Source organism: Lissotriton vulgaris, chromosome 3_2 (genome assembly GCF_964263255.1).
Source record: "Lissotriton vulgaris chromosome 3_2, aLisVul1.2, whole genome shotgun sequence".
Taxonomy (NCBI): Eukaryota; Metazoa; Chordata; class Amphibia; order Caudata; family Salamandridae; genus Lissotriton; species Lissotriton vulgaris.
Genome location: NC_141690.1, coordinates 238,609,703 through 238,624,567, shown reverse-complemented (window position 1 = coordinate 238,624,567; position 14,865 = coordinate 238,609,703). Strand labels below are relative to the sequence as shown.

Here is a 14,865-nt window from a genome sequence, read left to right as displayed (position 1 = left end):
TCTTAAAATAATTATTTACCTAGAATGAAAAAAACAATGTTCAGCACATTAACCTGTCAAATTGTTTAGTAAATATTTAAATGAATAAAATACATTCATTTAATTTATAATCATTATGTACAATATTATTTCAAAAACAAACCTTAACTGTATTTTTTTTGTTCCGTGTAGCAAATTTTTTTAAAACATTTCTTTAATTCTAATTAAATGAATTTTATTTTTGAAGTCTAAAAGTTTATTTTAATACATTTTAAACAAATTGTATACTTATTTAATTTAAAAACAATTTCAAAGTAATTACTTTTTTTACAATAAAAAAATATTAATGTGTAATTTAAAATTAGTTTTCTTTTCTTTTTTTTTTTTTGTAACATTACATTCTTTACCGCCTTTGATACGGTGTCACATACCGTATTAATAAAAACACTTGACTCGCTTGGTATCTGTGACTCGGCACTTAGATGGCTCATCTCCTTTTTAACAGATCGCACCTTCCAAGTGTTCTCCCACTCGGCCTGCTCTGACACCCTGGTTTCTAAACATGGGGTCCCTCAGGGATCCATACTTAGTCCTCTTCTTTTTAATCTCTATATGAGGCCTCTAGCTAAAGTGGTTGAGGACCCCGGATTACTGATGTATTCATACGCCGATGATTCGCAGCTGATTGTCTCTCTCTCTTCTGAGAATTCTGACATCCCCTCCACACTTAAGGGAGGTCTTGTTAAAATAGATGGATGGATGCAAGATAACTTCCTCAAATTAAACGGGGAAAAAACCGAGGTTATCATCGGAAAAAACAAACTCCTGTGGGGCCCCAATCACTGGCCACAAGAAATGGGCGCACTCCCTGTTCCAGTTACACAAGCACGTAATCTCGGTATCATCGTTGACGACTCACTTAACATGCACCAACAGGTGATAAAAACCTCAGCCACGTGTTCTGCCATCCTTAAATGGCTAAAAATAAATTGCTGGATGCTGCCTGAGCCTACCAAAAAAACAGTAGTCAATGCTCTAATTACTTCCAGGCTTGAGTATGGAAATGTGCTTTATCTAGGGGCAAACAAAGCATCAATTCGCAAGCAACAAGTCATCCAAAATTCAGCTGCTAGGCTACTATGCAAAATCCCTAGATCCACCCCAACCACCCGATATCTTCGTGACCTCCATTGGCTAAGAGTCGACTGCCAAATCAAATTTAAAACACCTTGTTTCATGCACAAAATCTATGCCGGCACGGCTCCCAAATATCTTCAGTCACTTGGCCATTTATATCACCCTGACCGCATCCTCCGAATCAAAAAAATGTGTCATTCCCAAAATCAAGCTCACGCGTATGGGTGGCCGGTCCTTATCTTACCTCGGGCCAGCGTTATGGAATGCTCTTCCATTAGCTGCACAAAATGAAACGAACTACATGTGCTTCCGTAAAACCCTAAAAACCAGACTATTCAATATGTAGTAGCTTTGTCCCCTAAACAGTTGCTCCACTTCTCGCGCCGGGAAACCCTTTGTGGGTAGCTGATGCGCGCTATAAATGCAATAAATATATAAATAATAAATAAAATTCTACGGAGTGTTATTTTTCTGGTCTAGATTATTTTCTATGGTAATGTGTTGGATTGCCTGTGAGAAGCCATTTGTGGTGCTGGACTTGACTCCAAGCAGCCACTCAGCCTGTGCCTCCTACATTTAGTACTAAAATGTACACCTACATGGGCGGAGACCTCCATTGCCCGGGACCGAGATCTCAGCATACCAAAAACAGGAGGGGCATGTAGGTTAGTGAATAGCAGTAAGTGTTGAAATATTATTGTAGTAGTACTGAACACACTGCAAAGTTTAATTTGTGAATAAGCCCCATAGTCTTACACCTACAATGGTGTAAAATGGACTATTGAGGAATTCCCTGAAAATTCCAGTCTACTCCTGGGATCCTGCAACACCCACATATCCCCAGAGTTCTCACATATGCAAGACAACACACAGCGACTTGTGGCCTAATTGGTAAGGTGTCAGATTTCGGTCTGAGGTTTGGGGTTACAGTTCCCAGTGTCACTGTGGGTGACTGTGTGTATAGTGCTCTGTTTGCGTTGGTGTCTCCAAGTGTGATGCTGTGTGTTGGAGTCTGTAACTCTGCCTGTGTGTCTGCTGTGCATGTATGCCTGGGTGATTGCACCTATAATGCTTTGTATATGAAGGTGTATGTAAGTGTGATGCAGTGTCTGCACTGAGCTTGCATCTTCTGTCTGTCATCTGTAGCTCTGCCTGCTGTTCTGTTGTGTGTCTTTGAGAGTGGGTGACTGCAAACATGGTGCTCTGTATGTGTTTATGTCTCCAAGTGTATTGTTGTGTGTCTCTAAAGCCTGAATCTGATGTCTGCCATCTGTACCTCGTCCTCTGCTCGTAGGCCTTTTGTGTGTGTATGCGTGGGTGATTGCATGCATGGTGCACTGTATTTATAGGTGTTTGTAAGTGTGATGCTAGGTGTGCACTGAGCTTACATCTTATGTCTGCCGTCCCTAGCTCTGTCCGTAGGCCTGTTGTGTGTCTACGCGTGGGTTATTGCATGCATGGTGCTCTGTCTTTATGGGTGTTTGTAAGTGTGGTGCTGTGAGTTCACATAGCTTACATCTATGTCTGCCATCTGTAGCTCTGTCCCTAGGCTTGTTGTGTGTCTACGCGTGGGTGATTGCATGCATGGTGCTCTGTCTTTATGGGTGTTTGTAAGTGTGGTGCTGTGAGTTCACATAGCTTGCATCTTATGCCTGCCATCTGTAGCTCTGTCCCTAGGCCTGTTGTGTGTCTACGCGTGGGTTATTGCATGCATGGTGCTCTGTCTTTATGGGTGTTTGTAAGTGTGGTGCTGTGAGTTCACATAGCTTACATCTATGTCTGCCATCTGTAGCTCTGTCCCTAGGCTTGTTGTGTGTCTACGCGTGGGTGATTGCATGCATGGTGCTCTGTCTTTATGGGTGTTTGTAAGTGTGGTGCTGTGAGTTCACATAGCTTGCATCATATGTCTGCCATCTGTAGCTCTGTCCCTAGGCCTGTTGTGTGTCTACGCGTGGGTGATTGCATGCATGGGGCTCTGTGTGTATATAGATGTTTGTAAGTGTGATGCTGTGTGTGCACTGAGCTTACATCTTCCATCTGCCGTCCGTAACTCTGTCTGTAGTCCTGTTGTGTGTCTACGCGTGGGTGATTGCATGCATGGTGCTCTGTATTTATAGGTGTTTGTAAGTGTGATGCTAGGTGTGCACTGAGCTTACATCTTATGTCTGCCGTCCCTATCTCTGTCCGTAGGCCTGTTGTGTGTCTACGCGTGGGTGATTGCATGCATGGTGCTCTGTCTTTATGGGTGTTTGTAAGTGTGGTGCTGTGAGTTCACATAGCTTACATCTATGTCTGCCATCTGTAGCTCTGTCCCTAGGCCTGTTGTGTGTCTACGCGTGGGTGATTGCATGCATGGTGCTCTGTCTTTATGGGTGTTTGTAAGTGTGGTGCTGTGAGTTCACATAGCTTGCATCTTATGTCTGCCATCTGTAGCTCTGTCCCTAGGCCTGTTGTGTGTCTACGCGTGGGTGATTGCATGCATGGTGCTCTGTGTGTATATAGATGTTTGTAAGTGTGATGCTGTGTGTGCACTGAGCTTACATCTTCCATCTGCCGTCAGTAACTCTGTCTGTAGTCCTGTTGTGTGTCTACGCGTGGGTGATTGCATGCATGGGGCTCTGTCTTTATGGGTGTTTGTAAGTGTGGTGCTGTGAGTTCACATAGCTTGCATCTTATGTCTGCCATCTGTAGCTCTGTCCCTAGGCCTGTTGTGTGTCTACGCGTGGGTGATTGCATGCATGGGGCTCTGTCTTTATGGGTGTTTTTAAGTGTGGTGCTGTGAGTTCACATAGCTTGCATCTTATGCCTGCCATCTGTAGCTCTGTCCCTAGGCCTGTTGTGTGTCTACGCGTGGGTGATTGCATGCATGGGGCTCTGTCTTTATGGGTGTTTGTAAGTGTGGTGCTGTGAGTTCACATAGCTTGCATCTTATGTCTGCCATCTGTAGCTCTGTCCCTAGGCCTGTTGTGTGTCTACGCGTGGGTGATTGCATGCATGGGGCTCTGTCTTTATGGGTGTTTGTAAGTGTGGTGCTGTGAGTTCACATAGCTTGCATCTTATGTCTGCCATCTGTAGCTCTGTCCCTAGGCCTGTTGTGTGTCTACGCGTGGGTGATTGCATGCATGGTGCTCTGTGTGTATATAGGTGTTTGTAAGTGTGATGCTGTGTGTGCACTGGGCTTACATCTTCCATCTGCCGTCCGTAACTCTGTCTGTAGTCCTGTTGTGTGTCTACGCGTGGGTGATTGCATGCATGGGGCTCTGTCTTTATGGGTGTTTGTAAGTGTGGTGCTGTGAGTTCACATAGCTTGCATCTTATGTCTGCCATCTGTAGCTCTGTCCCTAGGCCTGTTGTGTGTCTATGCGTGGGTGATTGCATGCATGGGGCTCTGTCTTTATGGGTGTTTGTAAGTGTGGTGCTGTGAGTTCACATAGCTTGCATCTTATGTCTGCCGTCCGTAACTCTGTCTGTAGTCCTGTTGTGTGTCTACGCGTGGGTGATTGCATGCATGGTGCTCTGTGTGTATGTAGATGTTTGTAAGTGTGATGCTGTGTGTGCACTGAGCTTACATCTTCCATCTGCCGTCAGTAACTCTGTCTGTAGTCCTGTTGTGTGTCTACGCGTGGGTGATTGCATGCATGGGGCTCTGTATGTGTTGTGTCTCTAAGCGTGGTGCAGTGTGCGTGTGTGTTGCTCTGTATGTCCTTGTGGGAAGGGTGTACGTTACTTCATGTGTGTTATTTACGCATCTTTGTGCGTGGGCCATGGCAAGGTGGGTGACTTCTTTACACGCTGGTGGGCCGGCGGAATCCGATTGCGCGACACGAACTGGCACTGCTGCAGGTTGGGTTTTTTTAAATAGGTTTTAGTGTCTGGTGGGGTGCGTGTTTTTTAACGGATCCGTGTACAGCTGCGCACAGCACGTGCGCCAGGCCATGTTTTGAAGTCTGCGGACTTCTTGTCAGAGGTGTCCTGGAAGCCCCGAGTGCCTACTTTCGATGCGCGGGTCTGTGGTCAGGCCGGGGTGCAGCTTCCTATATAAGGCGCTCTCTCTCTGTGCGGGCTGCAGTCCGTCTCTGAGGGGCACTCTACTCCTGCAGGTCCCTCGCTGTGCGGGCTGCAGTCAGTCTTGAGGTGCGCTCTACCCGCGGGGCAGCAGGTCCCTCTCTGTGCGGGCTGCAGTCACTCTCGGAGGTGCACTCTACCCGCGGGGCAGCAGTCTCGCCGCCGGCAGCTTGCAGGATATGCCCTCCTAACGTTGTGTTTTTTTCTCCGCATTCAGAATCGCGGCTCACGCTTGAATGTATGTTTCAACCTGTTTCGGCAGAAATTACCATGTTCTTTGCTTCCGCAGGAGGAGGACGAGCAGAGGGCGCGCGAGGAGGCGGCGCAGCGCGAGCACGAGGAGTACCTGAAGCTGAAGGAGAGCTTCGTGGTGGAGGAGGAGGGTCTGGACGAAGGCCCGACCGAGGAGGAGGTAGGCCCGGCCCAGCTGCCGTCGGCGCGCGGCCAGATGTTGTCTGTCTGCTTGTTTCTGATGGGTGGGGGGGGGGCAATACATTCATAGAGAGAAGCAAGCACAGAGTCCCGCCTTGCACCAGCCGATTTTTTAAAAATGTTGCCATGTAAAGAATGCAACATATATATTACAATATGATAAGGTGTCGTCAAAATAAAAAAAGTGAATCTCTTTAATACATTTCACTTTAGGAGATTATTACTCTGTCACTTTTAATAAGCACGCCTCGGTGCAGTTTTTAAACATCCCGGAGAAACATTTCTTTTTGCATATGCTATTAGTGAACTATGAGGCAAAAGTCTTGTCATGTGTGGCCTGGATTATTTTTATAGATGAAGAAACGTTATAGGCCGATCCATGAATCACAAGAGAGGCTTTTGTACAATGCGAATCCTGAACTCTAGCATTGGAAGGTCGATGCTCGCATATGTTATAATGAACAAAGAGGAGGAGATTTGCCGAGGATCACACAATTTGACCAAGCAGGGTAGCACAGCTTAAGCCCAGATTTTCAAAGTTACACTGGGCAGTTCAGCTACTAGGTGGGTATCTCTTTTTAAATACATAAATATAAGTTTATTAGTACAGTATAAATGCATTATACCATACACTGCTACCATAGCTATGGTGAGGGTTTTTCAATACAAATCATTTTTTCGGTTTGTACCTCAAGGCAAAGTTAGAGTTTTTTTCAAAGTTGAATGCTTTGTTTTTAAATCTTGGAGGGTGAGATTACACCATGGATGACAGACAGAATACGCGTTTTATAGTTGGTAGTTTTACATAGCGCGGACCCTGCCCAGGGACATATGGGCACTTCAACCGACTATGTAGCAACTTTTTTTCCTGCACTGGGTGATTTGCCGGGATTCACAGGAAGCTGAGTCGAAGCAGGATTCAAACTTGGTTCCCCACACTTTTTGCCCACAAGATGTTACTATGATAAACCTAGCAAAAAAACGTGCACACATGTAGCGCATGTTACATATGAACGGTAGGAAATGAGCAAATCTCTTAGTCATGCGTAGATTGTGCACCCGCTAATCCTCATACCCTACAGTTTCGGTAATTACTTGGTGCACAGTTTGCTCCAGTGATTTTGTTGCAAGGAAGGCCACCTCGTTTTCTCCATAGCAGTTTGCTTCATGACCAAAGCCCATGTGCCAGCATCATCATCTGCTAGAAACCTTTTGGAACTAATCATCTAGAGTTCTCACAGTGAAACGGGTAACATTTTGTACTATTGCAAAATCAAAGCAAATGCATTTTTTAGGCTTTTAGTATATGCTTGATGGTTTTGCTCCAAACATGGAAAGTTTTGAATTGCGCAAGTAATTAGATTAAAGTTATTTTGCACCACTGCTGTGGTTTCCATAACTTAAAATAACTAGGACAAATCCAGTTTGCTGTCCTTTCAAATAGTGCAAAAATAATAATGTATTCTGTACTGCTGCAAAATAAGGTTGCAGCATTAACTTGTGTGGAAAATGCTGCAAAATGATTTGCATAATTTCTGCCCTAAATTCAGGAAAGTTGGTCCAATATGAGTTATGTACGTGATTAGGAGGGTGTTCCAGGGCCACCTGCGCTTGAGTAATGTGAGAACTGCCAAATGTTTACTCAATATGAGAAAAATATTGCTGTGGTTGAATCCTTTGTCTTTCTTAGCGTAGGCACAGAAAAAGTCGTGCTTGACCGGTGAATGGCAGTGTAAATGTGGAATCTGTGGATATTTAGGTCCACAGATGGAATGTACAACCGCGGCGTATCCGCTAGGGTGTGGATTTTCTGTGGTCTTACTTTTAGAGATGGGTCTATGAGAAGTGGTTCTCCCAGGTAGGAGAGAAGGAGTGAACCTTCATTTGAGTGGAAGACAAAATGTTTCACTTTCTTAAAAATAGTCCCTATTTTTCTTCACACACAATTTTCGCTCGTAATATTAGGTTTACATTTATAGTTGGCCAGAACCGTTGCCATAACACGTTGATTTCAGGTTATTCCATATTTAAAGCGAGAAGTTAGCCACAGATTTTTGCAGGAATTCTTGAGGACAGATTTCCCAGGGAGTGAAGTGATAATACATTTTTGATGCAATAATACCACTTAACGCTAAATAGGAAACCAGATAAAAGTACAGAAATTTACTTCCCGCACATATTTTACAAATATTTACCCTTCCAACATATTCCTTAATGAGGGCATTAGTGTTAAAAAATGCTTGAGTAAGTGTGCTCATATGCCAAGTATGTGTGAAACCTTCAGTAACATGTAATAAGGAAAATCTCCATATGGAAAGTTATTTCCCGAAATAAATGAGCATTTGCACTTTAATCCATCGATTTCGCGAATCCCAAAAACATTAATAAATGGTGGTATTTCAAAGTGTGTAAACCAAATTTGATTGGTTTTATTTTTAGTTGTTATAGTAGTTCTATAAGTTTAGTGACAACAGTCGCTGTATAATTATGGTTAGACTATTCTGCTTACATGAAATCCGTATTTTAGTTTCCTTATAACTTTGGTACTGAAACTATTCAGTTTTTATAATGAACACATTTTCTGCATGCCTGGATTTGTGCAGTTCATCGGAGGTGGATGGATCAGAATTTTTCTATTTTCACTGTTAATTTCCGTCGAAACTTGGTTCTCTTTGCTACAACAAAAACACTAAATGGAATTAACCAAAATTCGGCATGAAAAAAACTCTTAACTTTGCCTTGAGGTACAAACCGAAAAAATGATTTGTATTGAAAAACCCTCACCATAGCTATGGTAGCAGTGTATAGTATAATGCATTTATACTGTACTAATACACTTATATGTATGTATTTATTACTTCAGTGCACACTAAAGCAAAACTGACGTTAGAAAAGCACTGTTTATTGCTTCACAGATTGCATGTAACAATTAGTGTGCCGATGGAACCAGCTTTGCTAACAGTCAGGAAGATTCTACAATGTGCTTTTCATCTCACGACACAAATGTAACCCCTTAAATCGTGGTTTTAGTTGGGTACCTTTTGTTAAAACAAAACGCAGGAAAAATGCCATAGCATAAACCATATATGCAGATCATAACATGCTATTTATCACCATTGTAGAGGGAGGGGCGTGGCGTTGCCTCTGCCCTCCTCACTTTCAACAATTGTGATAAAAACTGTTACAGTTTGCACATCTGCCAATAAAGCCATGACACGTCATGGCTAACTGTGTAACAGTTGATTTATTCGCTCATTTAGAGGCCCAAGTTTCTTGGTTGGGCTTGGGTGATCAGATGTAGGTTTATTAAACAAAATTAGCAGAGAATGCTTAAATCTTGTATATACCGTGGTAATATGGTTATCTTTGACACCTTTTAAATCTTTGTATAGTTCTGCATGAAGTCAATTCGATGTCGATGATTTAATACTGATTTTATATATGTTATTGGGTATTTTGTATTTATGTCTTTTATGATGAATTAATCGAATAAAGACTTCTTGAACTGAACTGACATCATAAACCAGAAGGCCAAAGGCCGAGTGCTTTACATTTTTTGCTTGAACCTGATGAGGCAACATAGGACCATATCATATATTTGACTTGTTATGCATGAATCTTTAATGACCTGATTTATTACATTTTTTTAGAACTGTACAGGCTGTACTGAAACATTTGTAGGATTTGGGTGCCAACCTCCATTTCATTTTTATTATACATTGCTTGCCTGAGACTGCAGGCATGCCTGTGCATGTTTTGTGAAATGTGTGTTTTTGTTGGTGAATATGTCATTTTGATAATATTTGAAATGGTTCCATGAAACAATGTGTAGTATTTTTAAATGGAATGCATTGTTAAGGAACTAAAAGCATAATCTAAAATGTGCGTTTCTTTTGTAGTACGTTGATGCAAAAAGTACGTTTAGCAACTCTGAAAATGAGAAAATATAGTGCAGGCTGGCACAGTGTTTGTCAGCGATTCTTAACCTTTTACCTTCGGTGGACCGCCACTTATTCATAACAGAAATCCGGGCACCCCTCTGAATTATTATTGAAAACTGGGGACCCCCACTGATTCACTACTGTAAGCCGTGGACCACAGCCTAAGCAATTTTGAGGATTTGAACCTCAAAAAAATACGCACAAAACACTGGGACATGCATTTATCAAACCAATATACACATTTTATTTATTCACAAGCCATTATAAAAAAAAAAATCGAAATTTTAATGAGAAGGATGGGGCTTTTCTAAATTTAGTTGAGGCAACTCATCGTCCATGCTATGTTCAGTTTGATAAACTGCTCCTGTGACTCAATCTGAGGTTACCAACTTAATTTTTAGCCTCTAATTTCAAATTTCTTCACATTTAACAATAGATTCTTGATTTTTGGTATTATCTAATTTTGTATGCAGTGGTGTTCCTTTTTAGTACCATTGGTTACGAGCCACTGGTGAATTTAACTCTTGCTCGCTGGGTTCTGATTTCACAGCATTAGTTTAAACCCGCTGGGAGTGGGCCACTGATTCATTCTTACACCGAGGACGGACCTGCTATGGTGAGCCAGTAATTTGTGCAGATTATTGCTGTTGTTCAAAGAGCAGCACTGTCAGTCTGAAGTTTTGTTTTTGTTTTTTGTTACCAGCACTGAATTGAAGGAAGAAATGTTGTGTTACCATCCATTTAATTTCTTTATTTGTTTAGGAAAGGTGAATTTTCCTGCAAATGAAACAAGCCGTATCAATTACGGAAACTATTACAAATATTACACTATGAAGCCCTCTTTTCTGTGAAATGTGTGTGTGTGTGTATATATATATATATATATAGAGAGAGAGAGATAGATAGATAGATAGATAGATATGCAAAAATAATAGGGACATGTGAGACATTTTATGTTTAGGTCAGTCAGGTTGCTTAGAAAGCAGCAACTAGCTGCTTGTTGGGCTGCATATTAGTTCCAGTGGCGTGGGCCTCAAGCAGGCAGTGTTTTTATTTGCTGATATTGCAAGAGGTAGAGGCTTAGTGATGAATAGCTTATGCCCTAATGCTGTCAGATTAAACTATGATCTACCTTTACTCCTATTATCTGCCCCCTTCTTGGCTTGTGCTTTGGGAAATTAACCTCAGAGGACTTCATTCACTGTTAATGCCCTGAGCAGAGGGCAGTATTTCATAACGTTAACCTATAAAAGCAGTAGCCAATCACATATAGGTGTGACTAGAGTACAACCCTGACCCAGCATTGAAATCCGTTACAGCTATTTGTAGCCAGTCCTGCGTGGTTAAAGTGTATTACCGCACCGCTAAACCCTTAACATTAATTGATGTGAAGTATTTAAAGTATTTACATGAGTTGAAACTTGAGAGAAAGGTCTGTTATGCTTAGATTAAATATCGAATCTTGTTGATGTTCCACCCATGTAGGGGGTTTTAAAACTGCTCTGAAACAGTGTATCGCTTTTAATGGGCAACCTATTTTTTGATGTGTTCATAGTTTTCCTTTATTTTCATTTACCTTCCCTAGTCCCGAAGCTTCCTTACAGAATTTATCAATTACATAAAGGTAAGAGATTTCACATTAAAAAAAATATATCTTTGTTAAGGAATTCTAATTGCTTAATTTCGTTTCATATTAAGTCCTTGAACTCTATTTGCTATCATAAGTTTCCTTAAAATGGCTTTTAAATTAAGAAACACAAGGGGCTGATGAAATTGGTGGGATTGGGAGGAAACTAAAAAGTGATATGGGGTCTTGTGTCATATTTGCACTCTGTTTCTACTATTTACAAAACCCCCCTTTTTAACCTGTTGCTCTTTTGAAAAAAAAATCTCATGTTGTTCAGAATGGTTTTTATGTGATCATGTATTACTATGTATTTTCATGATGGTTTTTAACCTTCGAAATAAATAAAAGAACTGAACTGAAGTCCTTGTAAACGTTATAATTGCTTAGCCCAATGGGAAGTCAGTGTTTTCCTCCAAAGACTGAATTGTGAGGGTTTTATATTTTGAAAGAATAATTTCCCATAGACCTTATCTGTTGCAACCAAAAAGTCCTGCTGTATTCTACCAAACAGCAAGGTTTGAATACCAAAACGCCATGGACTGTCATCCCCACAGGGGCGAAGAGGGAAGCCACCTTCCCTACAGGCCGGAAGAGAACTGGGTCAGGACTTTATATAATCTACTTCACCGTGGAAACAGTGGACGTTAGGGCCCCTCTCTTGTCCCCCATTAAAAAACCTTCAGGACATGCTCTGAGTTGGTCTACTTTATTTTGGGAAAAGTATGGATCTCAGAGCCTCAGTCTGCAAAGAACATCAGAAGAAAGCGGCCTGCTGTACCCACCATATAGAAGATATTTAGGTAATTCCCTCCATTTGTCCTTGCATTCAACAGCAGGAAGATGCCGGGAATAAAGGGGGAAGCCACTTTGGGAGGTGGGGGCATATTTTTTAAGAGTAAATATTTCACACCCTGATGTCAATAAACATAAGTATAGTCGGCGACTTAGAATGTAGTTTAAGTGGATAATAGCTGGCACTAACTTTATCTGAGTGGTAGCGCCCAGATAGCCTTTGTTTACATGGATGCCAATATTGTGTACTAACACTTAAAAAACACATGACGTATCTATTTTAAGATATGATGGCAAAATATGGAAATGATTATAAAAACAAGCCTTCGAAAAGCAAAATGTTTGGAGCAGAGTTTCAACTTACACCTGTAAATCTATGACCATTGTAGATACCCTGGAATATTCATGGAGTACTATTTGCACACATGCAGTATTTCCACTAAGTGGGAAATTCCTCATGCATATTGATCCATACATTATGCACACATTTTATTTCTCATGAAGAAAGAAAGTCATTCCCATGCAATCACATCTAAGGGGGTGTCCTTCACTTTCTCACTTTGAGTAATCAATTAATTAGCCTTTTAGAAAAGGAAATTGACGGGTTTTCACATGCAATAAGTATCTGTATACCCTCACACTTGTGTGTTAAAGGGTGTTACTGTACGTCAGGAGAAACAAAAAAGTCTCATCCCTAAGCTTAAGCTAGCATATGTGGCCAGTGGAGTTTCTACATTTATAGTTAAACCTTTACATTGTGTAACTACACCACTCCTGGTCTCTGTGAGTCAAAGTGATTTGCAATGCTCACATTAGTCCCACTTACAAAATTTGTTGAATTTTGTCTTTTCGAGGTAGGACACAACCATAGTGTTCAGCTGCTGGACCAGTATCTGAGATCCTTTTAAATATTATTGTCAACAGCTCTCAAAGGAAAATGACCACTGCACGTGTGTCCCCGGTGTTCCTCCTCTGTATTTTATGGGAAATTATGTTCTCTTGTCTAGATCTAGTGTACGTGATTGTTCAGCTAAACTTTAGTTTTAATAAATGATTCCACCCAGGTTTAAGTCCGGTGTGATGTTTTTGATCCTTGTTTCCTCTAATTTGTTGACTTGATAAGCAGGGTATGGAGTTCTGGACTTTTTGGTTCCGTCCAGAGGTGTCAGGGAACAACACCCAAAGACCCCGGAGTTCCACCTGCCTTGGTGCGCAAATGAACAGAAACACGGGCTTCTCGATGGTGGCGTCAAAGACCAAAGGTTTATTACTGCAGGGATGATGTGTTCATTCGAAAAACCCTGTCTAAATATTGTTTAAAAAACAGAACATTTTCTTGCTGTGTCCAGAGAAATGTCAACTTTTATTTTATACAATCACATTTTATACAAATCATACATATGTATTTAAAAATATATTACACACATTTTCACCATTATTAATACATTTCTTGTAAAAACCTTTTAGTGTCCCACAAGTCCGTACATCTCTTCTTGTCCAACAATTAAAACACATAATTTAGAATTATTCATCAAAAAACAGTTCATAAAAAACATTGGGTTAAAAAAAAGTACTATCACAACATTTGATCAAGAAAAAACTATTGATGCAGCGTTTCGGCGGAACTTGGATTGGGTCACCCCACCTTCTTCAGGACACAATATTATATAACATATACATTATCTTTTTATTGTCAGCTTGGACACTATATCCTCCTCTGATGGTTAGCATTGCAGTATAGTAATGAGTGATATGTATACATTAATAAATACGCTCAAAGTAGACGTTTAGCAAAATATCAACATTTAAAACACCTACGCATATTCCTTATATCGACAAGTAATTCTTGGCTTTGAACTTCCATTACAACTCCTGTTCTCAGTAATCACCAGGAGGCTTGACCGTTATTCAGTGAGTTTGGTGGGAGGATGGAACAGTATGTGCAATAGTTTACTGAAACCTCCGGTGTTGCAGCCCACGTACCTCCGAGCGTGTATTGAGTACAGAAAGTGTGACTCTCCAGTGCGCTTCTCTTCCAAGTACAGTACATTTTGCCATGACTAGTAAACGACCACATTTAGCATTAAAGCACCAGAACATCCGCTTTCAAAAACATATTATTTTAATGGCATTTGGAAAGCTAAATTGATATATAACATAGGGGCCCTAAGTCACACAAATTGTGTCCACCAACATTTAACATAGATAGATGCACAGAATTTTTACTTTGCTTGTTTAGTGTCAGCTTCATGTATAACAGAAACAGCTCTGGTGCAGAGCACATTCGCAAATAGAGAAATCCTGCCATTTTGAAAGAATTTCAAAATGTACACATTAGTAGAAGGAAACGTTTTGGGACCACTTTTGGGTGAGCTTATGAGCTGATCACTCATAAAGTTAAATGAACCTAGTGAAAAGTCTACATGCACAAATGTTGCTCCTCGAGTATTCCTGGATTTCGAAAAGATTCTCTCTCTTCTCTAGCTCTATTCTCTTTCTCTCTCTTTCTTTCTCTCCCCAGATTTCCCCACTCAACCGTATACTGTTTTTCACAATCTCTCCCATCCTTGTCTCTGGGCTTGAGTCTCTCACTGCTTTCCCGCTTCAATCAATCAATCAATCAATCAATCAATTTGAGCTTATAAAGCGCCTGGTTGCACAACCTGTGCGTCCCCGCGCTACCTGTGTCTCAAGCTCAGCATGCCTTCCTTTATCCCTACGGGAATGTCTGACTCCCTCCATACCATATCTTGCCTAAATTTCTTCTTGCCAGTGGAACTGTCTTGCATTTCTTTTTCTGGCCACTCAGTCGTTTACTTTTTTCTTACATGACCCTCTATCCACACAGTGTGGCAGGATCTGTTGCCCCCCTTCAGAGGCCCGAGTGACTTT

The 14,865-nt window shown here is 41.2% G+C and overlaps 1 protein-coding gene across 3 annotated transcripts in view; it reads left to right on the top strand.

Moving 5' to 3' along the window:
- DDRGK1 (DDRGK domain containing 1) overlaps positions 1-14,865 on the top strand; it is a 186,063-nt gene that overhangs the window by 154,209 nt on the left and 16,989 nt on the right. The window contains exons 5-7 of one of the 3 annotated variants that reach the window (XM_086964295.1): positions 5,471-5,593; positions 11,140-11,178; positions 13,100-13,235. In XM_086964295.1, coding sequence (XP_086820421.1) covers positions 5,471-5,593; positions 11,140-11,178; positions 13,100-13,235 — 298 coding nt within the window. Of the gene's footprint in view, positions 1-5,470; positions 5,594-11,139; positions 11,179-13,096; positions 13,236-14,865 lie in introns of all 3 variants that reach the window. The other 2 variants (XM_086964294.1, XM_086964293.1) reach the window with 2 other exon arrangements.